The following is a 14,216-nucleotide window of genomic DNA, read 5'->3' on the forward strand; positions in this document are numbered from 1 at the left end:
TGTGATCAATATCAATAGATAATAGAAAATTAAATAATTTCACTGAATTTTGATGCAGAACCGCACAGCATTCTGGGGGATGTAGGCAGAGTAAATACTTTAGTCCAGGTGTGTTCAAAGTGTGGTCCAGGGGCTATTTTCAGCCCTTGGAATAATCCAACATGGCTCCCAACTGAGGTTTAATAATGGTACAAATTTGAATTTCAACACAAAATATTTTTTTCTTTTATGAGCCACATCTTTTCAGCAAAATATAGGAGCTTGTTTTAAGTCAATAATAATATTGACTTAATATTGATGTAGTTGTATGTGAAATAATCTGGCATTAGAACAAGACATCTTAATGGGAAAAAGAAATTAAAACAAGCTACTATTTTAAAAAAAGGTTTCTTGTAAGTTAGTTTTGCTTTATTTCAGGTGTACTGAAATATTTGCACTAGAAACTAGACCAAAAATACTTGGTAAAATTTTGTGCTTTTGTATTGTAGCCCAACAGACAAACAAAGAAACACCCAAAAAGTAAAAAAAAAACTCAAACTTGCTTTTACTTACTTTTCAGTACCTAAATCAAGTAATGTAATTTAAACATGCAGTATTTCCATAAACCAATGCAGAAATCACAATAACGAAAGATTTTCAATCAAATTACCTGGCATTTTTAATTAGACAAAATATGGCCACTCACTTCTGACAACTTGTTTGCAAAAAGTTTGGAAACCCTCGCTTCAGCTGCTCAACCTCTCATAGCCAGATCAGCAAGGTTGGTGGAATTAACAGGTTGTTTCTAGGTAACCAAAGAGTGAGTTGCTAGGTAACTAAAGAGTGAGGAAGTTAGTTGAGTAACTTTCGGAGCAGCAGTTTAAAGTTTCGCTCTCATGCCTTTTAACTGCTTGAACTCAAAAAACAATGGCATGGCGTGAAAACTGTAGATAACACAAGAAATGAATATCAAATAAAACAGAGATAACGCCACAAATTAAGTTTAAAAAATGATTCCTGAATTCTTATGATTCTTAGAGGAATTAGGTACACTAAAACTGAAATATGTGTTTAGAAAAACACATGCACAGACATGATAAAGGAGGTGGATTTCCTCTGTTTAAGGTTCAAAAGTTTAACGGCAAGAAACACGGCGACTGTTATACTTTAATCTTGACCGAGGAGAAGACAATAAGGCTTTGTCTAAAGATCTAAAGCGGTTTCTGTCAAACAACAGAGGATAAAAGCTCCATGATGTCAGTGGGAATCAAGCTTTTAGAGCTCTAAATGTTTTCAGTCCGATCTCAACTTTAACTCTAAAAGCAGCTTTAAAAGCGCTCAAATAAAATGTAAGTCATGCAATATCTTGTTTTAGATGTGTATCTGCTTTCTTTCTTTTAAAAAAAGAAGTGTTTTTCCGAAAAATTCTGTTATTAATTAAAGTCAGATTTTCAGATTTTTAGACAGAAGAATGAAATGGCTATAATCATAGCACTGATCATGTAAATTTTTAGCATTTCATTTTCAGCAGAGATGCTAAAAATGTAATTTGTTACACATTTAAAGTGAAGGATGGAAATTAAAAAATAGTTAAAGATCTAAAACTCCATTTTGTCCACTTTTTATGTTAAAGCTAGCCTTAGCATTAGCACAATATATTTTCTGAGATAAAGCAGGATTTTTTAAAAAAAATAACCAGTCTAGGGTTTTTAACTATTTGGTGACAGTTTAGGAAGTTTTATGTAAAAATGCAACTGAAACTAAATCTCAAGTTTCTTGTTTTTGTTTTAGCTAATATTTACAGCTAGCTGTACACGATAGCATTAGCAATACATATCCACTCTAGATAGGGTGAAAGTAGCAAAACTGTCTTAAGGAAAAATAAAATTAGGGCCAAAAAACTCTGACATTAATTTCAGAATTCTTACTTTTTTCTCATGACTTTCATCTCAAAATTGTGATATTTTCATGTCATGAGTAGAATTCTGACTTTAACCTAAAATTTTTTAAGATTATGGCTTTTTTTCGGTGGCCCTCATCTTCTTCCGTACATAATCCACATAGATTGCTAAATGAAATAACTTACGTATTTTACGTAAAATACGTAGATATTTTAAGTAAATACTTACGTAAGTAAGTATTTTACGTACGTATTTTTATAAGTACGTAAAATACTTATAAAACACAAACTTAACTTAAATTAACCTGATGTAATCCTAAAATATTGTTATGTGAAAATACATCAACTGGTGGACTCAACCACTGCGTGTCATTTTTATTTTAGCTCACTTGAAACACTAAAACTCGGTTAATTAACCAAACAACCAGCTAGCTTTTAGCCGCGCAAGCTAGCAGGACAAATTTATGATTTTACATTTTGTAAACTTCTTAAAATCTGAGGGTTTGGAAGTGTCTAAGTCACAAACAAATGTCTTACCTTTATCTTTGCTTTCTTTCATTTTCTTACATTTTTCTGTCCCACTAAAATAACTTAATTGAATGCCATAATCACCGTTCGCCATACCCGTCAGCGGAAGTCGCACTGCGTCACAGAAAGGAAAAAGGGAAAAAAAAGGATTTTAATTTAAATATTCCATTAAAACATCAGCTACATCTTAACATAATGGCTTATTTTATTCTTTATTGTAAATGTATTTTATAAAGACGGCATTTTATTTATCTTCAGATAACGCTAAGCATTTAACATTATCGCCCTCTAGTGGCTGAAGGAGTACCATGCATTTGCAGAAATTGAAAATATGTATTTGCACTCAAATAACGAACATGTATATATATATATATATATATAGATATATATATATATATATATATATATATATATATATATATATATATATATATATGTATATATATATATATGTATATACACATATACATACATATATACATCAACTGGAATCGTACATGTAAAAAGGATTAGGGTTAAATTCACATTTTGTAGACACCCTCCTTTTGAATTATGTTTTTAACAAAATGCTCTTTTAACTTGTAATAGGAATAGAAAATATAACTTTGGAGGTTTTTATTTAGTGTTTCCAGTAATTTTTTGATGAAATAGGAAACAGTGATAAATGGCAACCTAGCTTGGTATTGAAAATTTTTTGTCTAAAAAAAAAAAAAAAAAAACAATCAGGAAATGAGGCCCAAAAAGTGCAGAGAATCAAACTCAACTAATAGAAAATAAAATAAATTCAACACTTAACATAAAACATGTCATTAATACCATAAATTCACACAAAAAATATCCCAATAAAGGTTAAGATACAACAGAGTGTGAAAGCGGTTCAGATTAAACAGCAAAAAATATTTATAGATTGAAAAATGAATTTAAAGCAGCAACCAGCCTGGTTTGATGTCATAAAACTGATAAACACAAAAAACACAAATAAGGCTTTAATTTTTTTTATTCCATGCAGACTTTCACATCATTTTCAATAAAAGAATATGGAGGCACTAACGGGGCAAAAATACCACTTTGTCTTGACAAGAAATTGTGTATTAGAACCTATTTATCTTTCATAACTGCCAATTAGAAAAACTTACAAAGTAATAACCAATTTATGCATTTATTTTCCCTCTAGATGTTTTAATTTTGCTAAAATAACCAATTTTGAATCCAAATTCACTCAAGTCAATGTTTTAACTTGTAAAAACAACTATTTCTCTGACTCACTTTTACAATTATTCAGTTATGTAAAAGATTCAAATTCCTAGAGCCCCTTTTTCCTTCCATAAACTAAACCCAGTGTTAGATATAATAAATCAGGGTTAATTTACCCTTTAAATAAAACTCTAAATATTATAAATTCTTCCCTGGATTGGGAAGAGGCCTCTGGTATCATTTTGCTCCTGGCAACAACACAAAAATATCTTTGGTTATAACAAAAAGACAAAGAACAGCAGAAAGAATAAATCTATCAGATGAGCAATGCATGTTTGACACAGATTTAAGAAAATAGTTACATTAAATGACCGCCAGAGGGCGTCATTGTACAGCAGTCCCTGCAGCACCATCAGCGTGACGTCATTCAGCGTCAGCAGAGAAAAAAAAACATCAGCTTTCATAAATCCTTATTGATTGTCTTTATACTCCTTTAAAGACTGATTGTGTTTTTTAAAATAAATTCAAACAAAAAGCTCCCAAAAGTGGATAATTCTTACAATAAAATATTTCAGTAAAACCTTTCGCACTTTCTTTTTCTTAGGATTTTTTTTTCCACCCTCACTTTCCGTTTCCCTCTGGTGTATCTCAACTTGATAAAAGGGGGTCAAAGCTGGACATTTCAACTTGACATTTAACACAATCTCATGTTTTCTTCCTTGTAAACATCTCATATTTCGTTGCTACTTCCTCAAACTCACTCAGTCGACTTCCAGAAACTATTTGCATCTCGTCGCTTTTTCCTGCACAAACTAGATTCTCCTACCATCACTGTACTGAAAAATATTTTTATTAAATCTAACTTGATAAGAATATAACATTTTCTGCTAAAATAAGTTTACATTCAGTACCTCATGCTTAGATTTAGCTGTACCAGTTTGGAGGCCCATTCCTGCCAGTGCAAAGAAATAAAATGGCGTATTTACTGTAAGTAAAGTTTACGACTTTAAAAGTTGAAATAATAAAAATGAACCTCAATTATGTCAGAATTATGAGTTTCCAGCTGTAAAACTCAATATTATGACTAAAGCTCACAATTTTGACTTTATATCCTATAATTACAATGTTAAAAGTGAAGATTACAACCAACACTTAACCGTATTTGATGTCATAATTTTGTAACAGATCATCAAAAGTAGGAATCTGAAAGTTAAAATTAAGACTTAACCACTCACAATTCACTCAAAGCACACAATATTTTGCTTTGCAAAAGCAGCAATGTGCTTCCATAGTTTGGTTTATGAATCGTCAAACTGGTTATGGAGCCCAAAATGTGCCAAAATCAATGCTATAAAAAGCTGACTCAATTACATTTCATAAGGCTTCAAATACGAACCAGTAATATATTACCAATATTTCAAAATCTAAAACTATAAGCAGTAAGTATAACAAGTCAAAAAAGTGATAAAGTTCTGAGCAAAACATACTCATATTCTATAACTTTTCAGATTTTTTTCCTAAGAAATATGCTAAAATAAATATAAAAACAATAATTTCTCCTTAAACAAAATATTTAATAATCATTGATAGTGATGGTATATCTTAATATTACAGCTAACTAAATTATATACGGAAATTAATGTTTGTAAAAAGTGGTCAGACTGCAACATCGTGCCGAAATTCAAAGAAAAAGAAAAAGATGACTTAAACATAATATTGTATTAAAAAAAAAAATGTAAAAAAAAAAAAAATTCTAATATTTTATATCAATAAGTGGACCTTAGACTTTTTTTTTGAAAAATAAAACATAAAAGCAATTCAAGATATTTAATATAAACTACTTCTTTAGGTGAAATAAATATATAAGCTTTTGAGTTTGGCACATCTGGGACTCCATACTTTCAGTAAAAAGCTGCTTTGTCTGTAGAAATACTTCTCCGTTTCCAGCTACATCCAGTTTACCTTTCTTATTTCCTCAGAGTTTTTGTTTAATTACATGCATCTGATTGACTCATCATCTAGTAAAAGCCCTGATAAACTATTCTGTCTGTCAAAAACAAGTTTGTTTCTTCCTCAAAACAAAACAAAATAAGACTTGCTTTTTTTAAAAAAGGAGAAAAAAGATAAAGCTTTCCCCATATAAATTAAGAAATAATATTTACAAACCTTTAAGAAAAAGGCATTCAATTAAAAAAATACAGCCTCAAGTCTTTCACTAGTTAAAATAAAGTGAAAGAAACAAAAAGGAATCACAATAAATTATGTGACAGCAGAAGAAAAAAGAACGAGGGATGGTTGAAAGGAAATAATGTGGCACGTGAATGGACCTTTGGCAAGTGAATGAAGTCTAAAAGTTAATTTATTTTCTTATTTGTCCATCATGTCTTTTATCCAAACCATCCCTCCGTCCAGGTGCTGGTTCCCTCCGTATTCACAGCCGTCCCTCCACCAACACGTTCACCTACGAGGAGATTAACGACAGAAAAACAACGTCCATTTGGTTTGATGGAGGGTAAATCCTCTACGACGGCGATCCGACCGCCATCATGGCCTCCTGCAGTCTTTGGCGGCAGACTTCATAGCGGCGAATTATCGCCTCCCTCTGCTCCTGCTCCTCTTTTTCAAGTATCCGGAGAAAGTTTCGCAGCTCTGGGATGGAGAAGGCGTCCCACTGGAGAGGAAAATACAGAAGTTTATGTTTCTACAGGAACGCTGCAAAGACTCAAAGTGTTTCAACGTGGTTTTATGTGACGGACAACAAAGACGTGGAGAACTGCTAAGAAAAAGGAAAATCTGAAAAGTGTAGACATTTTTTAAAGTTGACCTTTAATAAGGTCAACCTTTTTAAATGGGTGATCCTATGTATCGCCCATAGGATAGGTCTATGGACGATACAAAACATATTTATAAATTTTTTTTGCACAACACTATTCTTAGATGATGAGATTTTAATCTGCTCAGTTCTGTCTTTTTAGGGCGTCCTGTCACTTTAAACCCTGATAAACAGCTTCTGGCCAAAATCCACACGTAAAAGTTGCTGCAGAAAATCGTACATTTTGAAAAGCAGAAGAAGAGCCTCCTGCACAACCAGCAATAATACAGAAAGTGGTTTCTGATAACTCTTCCAGCAGCCATTGTACAGCACATACAAGGGGAAAACCAGCTGACCAAACATGCTGGAACTCAGCTTGGGTTGTTAGGTAACGGGTTGTTGGGCTGAGCTTTCCTGGGGTTGCTAGGTAACGATGCAGTGCCTATGGAATGCGACTTAATGGTGAGGTTTTTGAAATGGCTCATTTTCCAGACACCAAAAAATATTGATCTCCCCCCCCCCATGACAGCTAAAATATCTATATTTTTAAGCGCTTGGGTTGTTTTAAGAAGCAGTTGAGAGCCAAATGGAAATATAAAAAAAGCCTAACAGGAAAGAACACAGAGGACGACTGGGAAGAACAGGAAGACAAAGTGGGAACAGATCTGGGAAGAGTCCAGCACCATAACTTCTCCGGTCTGTTGTTCTCTCAGAACGAAGCTGAGCGTGTCGAGGTCGGGTCCGGCCACCAGGCGAAGGAACAGCGGCTTCTCAACGTCCGCCAGTTTGCACACATACACTGCAACACACAAGGGGGATAAACATCAACACACATTTATACAGGTGCTAAACACACCAGGATGGGTGTGGCACTTTAACAACCACCAACTCTACAAGAAACCGGGGTCAAAGTTCAACATCCAACAGAAATGTTAAAACCCTGAATCATTCCTATTTGCTAATTCCTAAAACAATTGGCTAATTTCTTGGAATTCAGAATCTTAAATATAGCAAAATGACATTTAAAGGGTGTTTAAAAAATGTGATGATGTAATTTCTTTTAAAGCTTCTGATTCACAACATCAGAGTTAATCGGAGCCACACCTCCGGATTTATTTAATGGCAGAACTTCAAACACATTGCCTCGTCATGGGAACATGAACAGAAATAAGCCAAGATATCAGACATCAGTTCTGTTTCAAGAGAAATTTACAGATGCCTAAAGGTGCCACACTGCAAAAACAAAAAATCTTAAAAGTATGGTTGTTTAATTTCTACTGCAACTATCTAAGATTAATTGAAATTAGACAAATCAAACGTACAAGACATATGAGCTTAATTTAAGTAAATAATTCCTTAATATTGATGAAAAAGTTCTAGTTCCATCTGTAGATTATTTCCCATGTTGAAAGTCAAATAATCCTCCACAGGAACTAGTTCTTTTAAAATCAGTATTAAGGCGTTCTTTACATCAAACAAGCTTTTATTTTCTTATAAAGTTCCCTATAAGTTAGTTTAGTCTTGTTTCAAGTGTATTAATATATTTGCACTAGAAAAATACTTGGTAGGATTTGGTGTTTTTACAGCGTATTTTGATTTGTTCAATTAATAAAAGCTGTGTGACCCAGTTACACCGATTCTGTCAGGAGGAATGGATCAAAATTGCATGAAATTATTTAGAGATGATGGCAGAAGGACATTCTAAAAGTTTATCTCAATTCATAGTTTAAAAATGATCCTAAAATAGAAATTTAGCTTGATTTAAGACCAGACAGTGATGAAAAATATATATTTATATTTAGGAATTAAGCAAACACTGACAACCAATCTATAAAAAAAATTAAGCATTTATTCCTAAAACATTCCTCCGTCTCTTGCCCACAACACAGTAAAAATTTTTACTTTCTAATTAAAAGTCAAATTGAACCCTTTAAATTTTACATACATCTCTGTCTAGACATAGCCTTTAATTAGCAGACATGGTTTCACTGCAGTAATTATAAACCAACCCAAGGGTGGCAAAGAAGAAACTCCACAAATTTATATAAATATTCTACTGATAAATAACTTTGAAGATAAACATTTAAGCTCACATTGGAGGTTTGTGGGTGATAAAGTCTCTTCTCAGTCTGAGCTGTTAACTAGACTCAAACAGAGGTGAAATCCTACACCATGTGTGTGTAGTATTTATGCACAGTGTGTGTGTATTCCTGGGTGTCCCTGGTGTGTTGTCGTAGTTGGGTGAACCCTGTGGTATTCAACACGAGGGCGAGGCCTGCACACATTAGAGCTCAAGCATCTGATACTGCGCCTGGCATGAAACTGCATCTGCCAAACGGTGAGGAAGACTCACCCTGCTCGTCTCTATGGCAACGCTTGTACAGCGCGTACTTGGCCGGGTTGTCTGCCACCGTGAACTTGTTCAGCAGCGCCATGATCACCTGAACTCACAAAAACAAAAAGTTGCTCATAAACACTTTATTAAACAACAAAGATTTTACAACTTTAGGTGAAATTGTGGATTTATTTTGGGAAAAACTTTTTAAAAAATTTAAATGCACCAGACTCACATGTTCAGATTTTATTAGCTTAACATATTAAAATATGTAAATATGCACAACATATTAAGTCAAGGGGGCTTAAAACAGTTACACGCCACACTTTTCAGATTTTTTTGGCTACAAATATTTAAAAAATTTTTTAGTTCATAATTATTCACCACGTTGTGTTAGAGCTAAAACAATCGTGATTATTCAATTATTGACATAACAGTAAATTAATTTAGTAATTGATTAATTGCTGAAATAATTGCCGCTCTGAGTGTGTCAAGTCAAAACTTTACAAAGACTATATACATTTTGCATTTAAGATTTTTTTAAATCCTTTATCTGTACATATGTTTTACCCAAAACTCCTCAAGTTATGTAGTTTTAACTCCGCCTGGCTAAAATTCACTAAAGGAAAGATGTGTTGCATTTCAGGCATAAAATGTTTATTTTCTTATTTAAAAAGAGAATTTAATTATTTGTTTATTAGCCTCTTTTAGTATATTTCTAGAATTGCATACAAGATTCAAGAAGTTATGTAAAGAAAATTGAAGAATGTGCACATTTTTAATCAGTTTAATCAATTACTTGTCAGCATAATCGATTATTAAAAAAATACACATTTTGGATATAAAATAAGAAAAATCTGTAAATACGTTTTACCAAAAACTCCTCAAGTTGTTTTAGCTTCACCTGGTTTAAATTACTGTAAAAAATCCTATCAAGCACCTTCTGATACCAAATTATTAATTGGTGAATCAGAAACTTGTCAAGTGAAGAGGCCTACAGTTTCTTAACGTTATTAATTTATTCTTGAATTGTGGTTAGGAGGCCGCAGGAAACCAGTCCAGGAGCCACAAATGGCCCCCAGACCCTTATTTGAGCACCGAATTATCAGATCTGTCAAATTTTGTGAAGCATTTAGAGTTTTGCTGCCTTTCATTTGGACTAAAGTAAAATATAAGAGGCAACTTTCTGTTTTGTCTCTCTGACCTTGACTTCATCCCGTATGTCATCACATCCTGATTAAACTTCCCAGGTGGCTGTGAGCTGAAAAGTGCGTCTGTGTGCGTTCCCCACCTGCTTGACCGTGTTCTCAGAGCTGATGTGGAGAGTGTTGATGACTCCTCGCGGCAGATAGAAGGCCTCTCCCATCGTGGCTCCTCCCGCTGCCCTCTGACCTCCGCGCACCGTCACTGGCCGCCTCAGATCCATCATGACCTTGACGAAACCAGTGTACACACCAGTAGGGTTCTGAAAGACGGACAGCTACAACGTCAGCTCAAAAGTTCAGGCACGAGTCCTGGGACTTTGTCACTCAAGATAAAAAAGGAGAGTAGAGATAAAAAGATCAGAAAAAAGAGCAAAGACAAAATAAGGTGTGGCAGAAAACTGCTCTGGTGTCGGCGAATATTTTGTTACGGGACTGAAAAGAATCCGGTCCGAGTTGTTTATGAATCGCCTCAACATTTCCAGGAAGCAAGGAGCTATAAACCATGAGAATCTGCCGGTTTCCTGTCCAAATCGTTAGAAATAGGGCTGCAACTAATAATTGATTATTATATTGTTTATTCTGACGATTCATCGGATAAAAAATAATTACCAGATTCAGCAGATTTTCATTTAACATCAAGCTTTTTTTATATAATATTAAAAATACTTTAAAAGAGTCAAACAAATAACTAAATTCCTTTTTTTTTTTAAATAACAAAAACATTTTATTGCCTAAATTCAATAATGTGGGATTCTTTCAGTGAAGTTATTTCTATTGGTTAAAACATATTTACAGATAAAATTTATATTTTACACAGTTCTGTCTCAATTACTGCTCTGAATATTTCGGGGGATTTTGATTCTCTATACTCCAGTTAATGGTAATCAATTGGTAAATTGGTAAATTCTTATTTCAGTAATCGATTTATCACAATTAATCCAATTAATAGTTTCAGCCCTAATTAGAAAAAATGCAAATCACTGCAGTTTCAGTGAAAAATAAGTCTGAAAACTTTTATAGTTTTTTATTCCTTGAAGCTAAATATTTAATCTGAAATGTTTTACTTCAGAGAAGGCTGAGGCAAAACTCCTTATAAAAGTTCAGCACCACCATTTTAGCAGCGAACCCAACTTCAAACACATCTGTCAGTGCCAAGGGAAACACTGTAGGGGAGAACAATAGCAGGAATAACATCACGGTCTGATGTGAGTGTTCGGGAATGCAGGGAGCAGGAGGGAACCGGCCTTAATGCTGAAATACCAGCAACAACCTGGAACCTCGAGTGTGAACTGGTGTTACCTTCTGCACAATCCACATGTGCAAAACACACTGCCGTTTAGCAGCAGAATTAAAAGTTTTCAGCACTAATTTAACTCCTTGAACAGGTTGGGAAAGGTCTATGGCCCATATAAAACACGTTCTTTACAATTTTTACAGAAAATCATTCTTAGATGAGATTTTGAATGGTAAAACACTTGTCTTATCCAGCAGCCATGAAAACAACTGACCAGACATGCTTGTGTCCTGGCGTTGCTAGGTAACAGGCTGGGCTTGGCTGGGGTTGCTAGGTAACGGCGCAATTCCCATGGAATGTGACTTTACTTTTGGGAGTTTCTGAACCGGTTCATTTTCCAGACTACAAAAAATATTAACTTGTTGCTAAAAGTTAATATAAGGTGTAATATTAGGTGTTTTTTTTTTTTTGTTTTTTTTATAATTTTGGCTGTTTTAAGAAGCAGCTGAGACCCAAATGGCAGCATAAAATCAAAATACTCCTTATGAAAGCCTTTTTATATTTTTGGAGTGCTGGTTATTTATTTTACATAGGCTGTTTTACTCCTAATTACGCTGACTGAACAAATTAAAGTGTAAAATGTTTTTACATTTGATCAAGCTTGTGAAGTTATTGGTGTATTTAAGTATGCTATAACGGTGAAGAGTAATCAAAAATAATTGTAATTCAGTACATTATGTCTGTGTTTAAAAAAAGAAGAAATGTTTTAAGTAAATTTAGAACTGCTTTTCTTCATTAGACTCATACTAAACCTCAGGTTTTGGATTGGTGCATCCCTACTATTTTTAATATACAAAGACAAAGGCCAGCTTTAACTCTCTTTACACAGGAGAACATGTGAAGATAGACTGAAAAACATTCTACATGTTTAGCATCATACAGTAAGGTATCCACTCACCAGAGTCATTTTAAGGTAGTCTCTGGTCAGAGAGTTGTACTGGTCAATTTTCTGCTGGATTTCCTCCCTGCTGAACTCCGTCCGTACTTCTCGTTCCTTCTCCACATCCTTCAAGAGACGGGAAATAAAACGAAAATGTGAGCCGAGATATACCAAATCAATCTATTCAGACAACAATAACAAGGCCACCTAAGGTTTTGCACGGTTCAAATATTGCGCCCAACATTCTATATGAGTCATTTGAGTTTTTCTTGCATGAGAGGCAACATGTGAAAGGCCTTTCTGCTTCAGGGTCAACCCATGACCAAAATCTCTTAAAAATCAACCCCATGCTAGGAGACTGACTGCTAATTTTAGCACGTTCATAGGAATATGACTGGAAATAAACACAAGCCTAAAAAAGTCTTTAGTTTGATTAAAAGCTCACTTCCAAACAAGACACAGATGTAGTCAGTGACTCAAAAAACACACAAAGCATAACTCTGGTAACATGTAGCAAGCGACTATGTTGCAGTTGTAAATACGCAGCACTCTGACCTCAGAGGTAATTAAATGTTTTATTACATAGCCAACATGACTCCAAGGAGCTCAGATATTCATAAAAACATGTCATAAAGTTCAGCTAAAACTTCAGCATCAGTGAATCTTCATAAAAAATAAGAATATTTACTTCGTTTTGAGCGTCTGCAGTGAAAACGGGGATATGACTCTTTAAAAACAATTAACTGACTGAGCGAAATGTTGATAGAAATTGGCTGGAGTCCTTAAAAGGGGGTAATTACATGCATATGGAGTTTAACTGCTTCATTTCTTTTAACCAGTAGAGCTTTTCAGGCCTGAAAATCAACAAACTCAAACGATTAAAACTCAATAAAAATCATTCAAAGAGTCCAACAGCATGTAAATCCCAGTGCAAACGCTTTATCTTTCTCTGGTGTATCCTGTGCATAAATGGGCATAGTGCAGCTCCCCTCTGCATCTATTAAAAACCACACACACATATACACACACACACACAGTGCAGAATCCAGTGAGCCTCTGAAGCACGTACACCCTTATATGGAAAATGCACACAATGCTCCAGGAAGACCCGAGGTGCCAATGCATCAAGTGTAACAAGTCAAAAGGTTTATGGCTCTGAAAACACCAGGAATCCCAGTCTCTTTAAAAACGTTAAAACAATTTAAACTGAGAAATCTAAAAAATCCAAACTAGACTAACTTTAGTCTAGCTTGTATCATCCATCCATCCATCCATTTTCTTTCACACCCTTCTTCCCTAAATGGGGTCGGGAAGCTTGTATCATAACATATACAAATCTTCGGAATATATGACACTGAGCTACAAAAAGCTGCAGCAGCGATTCACTCCACAGTTAATCATTCATTAAAAACAAATAGAATATTAGAATAATCAAAACATTTATGAAATTACTTTTGAAAAACCTAAATTATTGTTTCAGACCTGATCAGAAGTACAATAAAACCTTTTCCAACTTATTCATGATTATATACATTACATTATATACAACTGAAACTTAATATACAAATATTGCATAAAAATACACAAACAGGTCAATTTGGATAACCTAAATTATCTACAGTTCTTCAATGCTTAAGTACTATGTTTTTGGGATTATCAGCATCATAAGTCAAAAAAACACATAAAAGTTGCTATGGACTATAAGTTGTAATGAAGCTATGCAAAAATGTGTGACATACTCCAGAAAATACAATAATTTATTCTTTTTTTTTTTTTTTTACACGCTTGTCTTACTCAAGCCTTATATTCTGCTTAATAACTTGAAATAATTTTAAAAATTGTGGAAAACTTTTAATCTATTTTTTATGACTCGGAACCACTGAAAGCTACAACATTCATCAAAGACAATATTTCTAAAAAGTTGAATATTTAATCAAATCTAGTCAGCATACAGCAACTCGTCGGGATTAAAGAAGGAAGACAGACATGAAGACATCAACGCATCTGATTGATCAGATGTTTAACAATAGAACCAGAGTCAGAATAAGATCAATCAGCTTTAAAGATTTCTCCAATGATTCTAAATCTG

General features: G+C 33.9%; 1 protein-coding gene across 1 annotated transcript in view; it reads right to left on the reverse strand.

Annotated features, from left to right (window-relative positions):
* Positions 1 to 3,386: 3,386 nt before the first annotated feature.
* Positions 3,387 to 14,216, reverse strand: part of rassf3 (Ras association domain family member 3) — a 58,862-nt gene continuing 48,032 nt past the window's right edge. Inside the window, exons 3-7 of the mRNA XM_044107791.1 lie at positions 12,146 to 12,253; positions 10,040 to 10,213; positions 8,767 to 8,854; positions 7,097 to 7,212; positions 3,387 to 6,272 (exon numbers count right to left, since the gene is read on the reverse strand). Of these exons, the coding sequence (XP_043963726.1) occupies positions 6,123 to 6,272; positions 7,097 to 7,212; positions 8,767 to 8,854; positions 10,040 to 10,213; positions 12,146 to 12,253 (636 nt within the window). The 3' untranslated portion in view covers positions 3,387 to 6,122. The remainder of the gene's footprint in view (positions 6,273 to 7,096; positions 7,213 to 8,766; positions 8,855 to 10,039; positions 10,214 to 12,145; positions 12,254 to 14,216) is intronic.

Source organism: Gambusia affinis, linkage group LG23, assembly GCF_019740435.1.
Source record: "Gambusia affinis linkage group LG23, SWU_Gaff_1.0, whole genome shotgun sequence".
NCBI classification, from domain to species: domain Eukaryota; kingdom Metazoa; phylum Chordata; class Actinopteri; order Cyprinodontiformes; family Poeciliidae; genus Gambusia; species Gambusia affinis.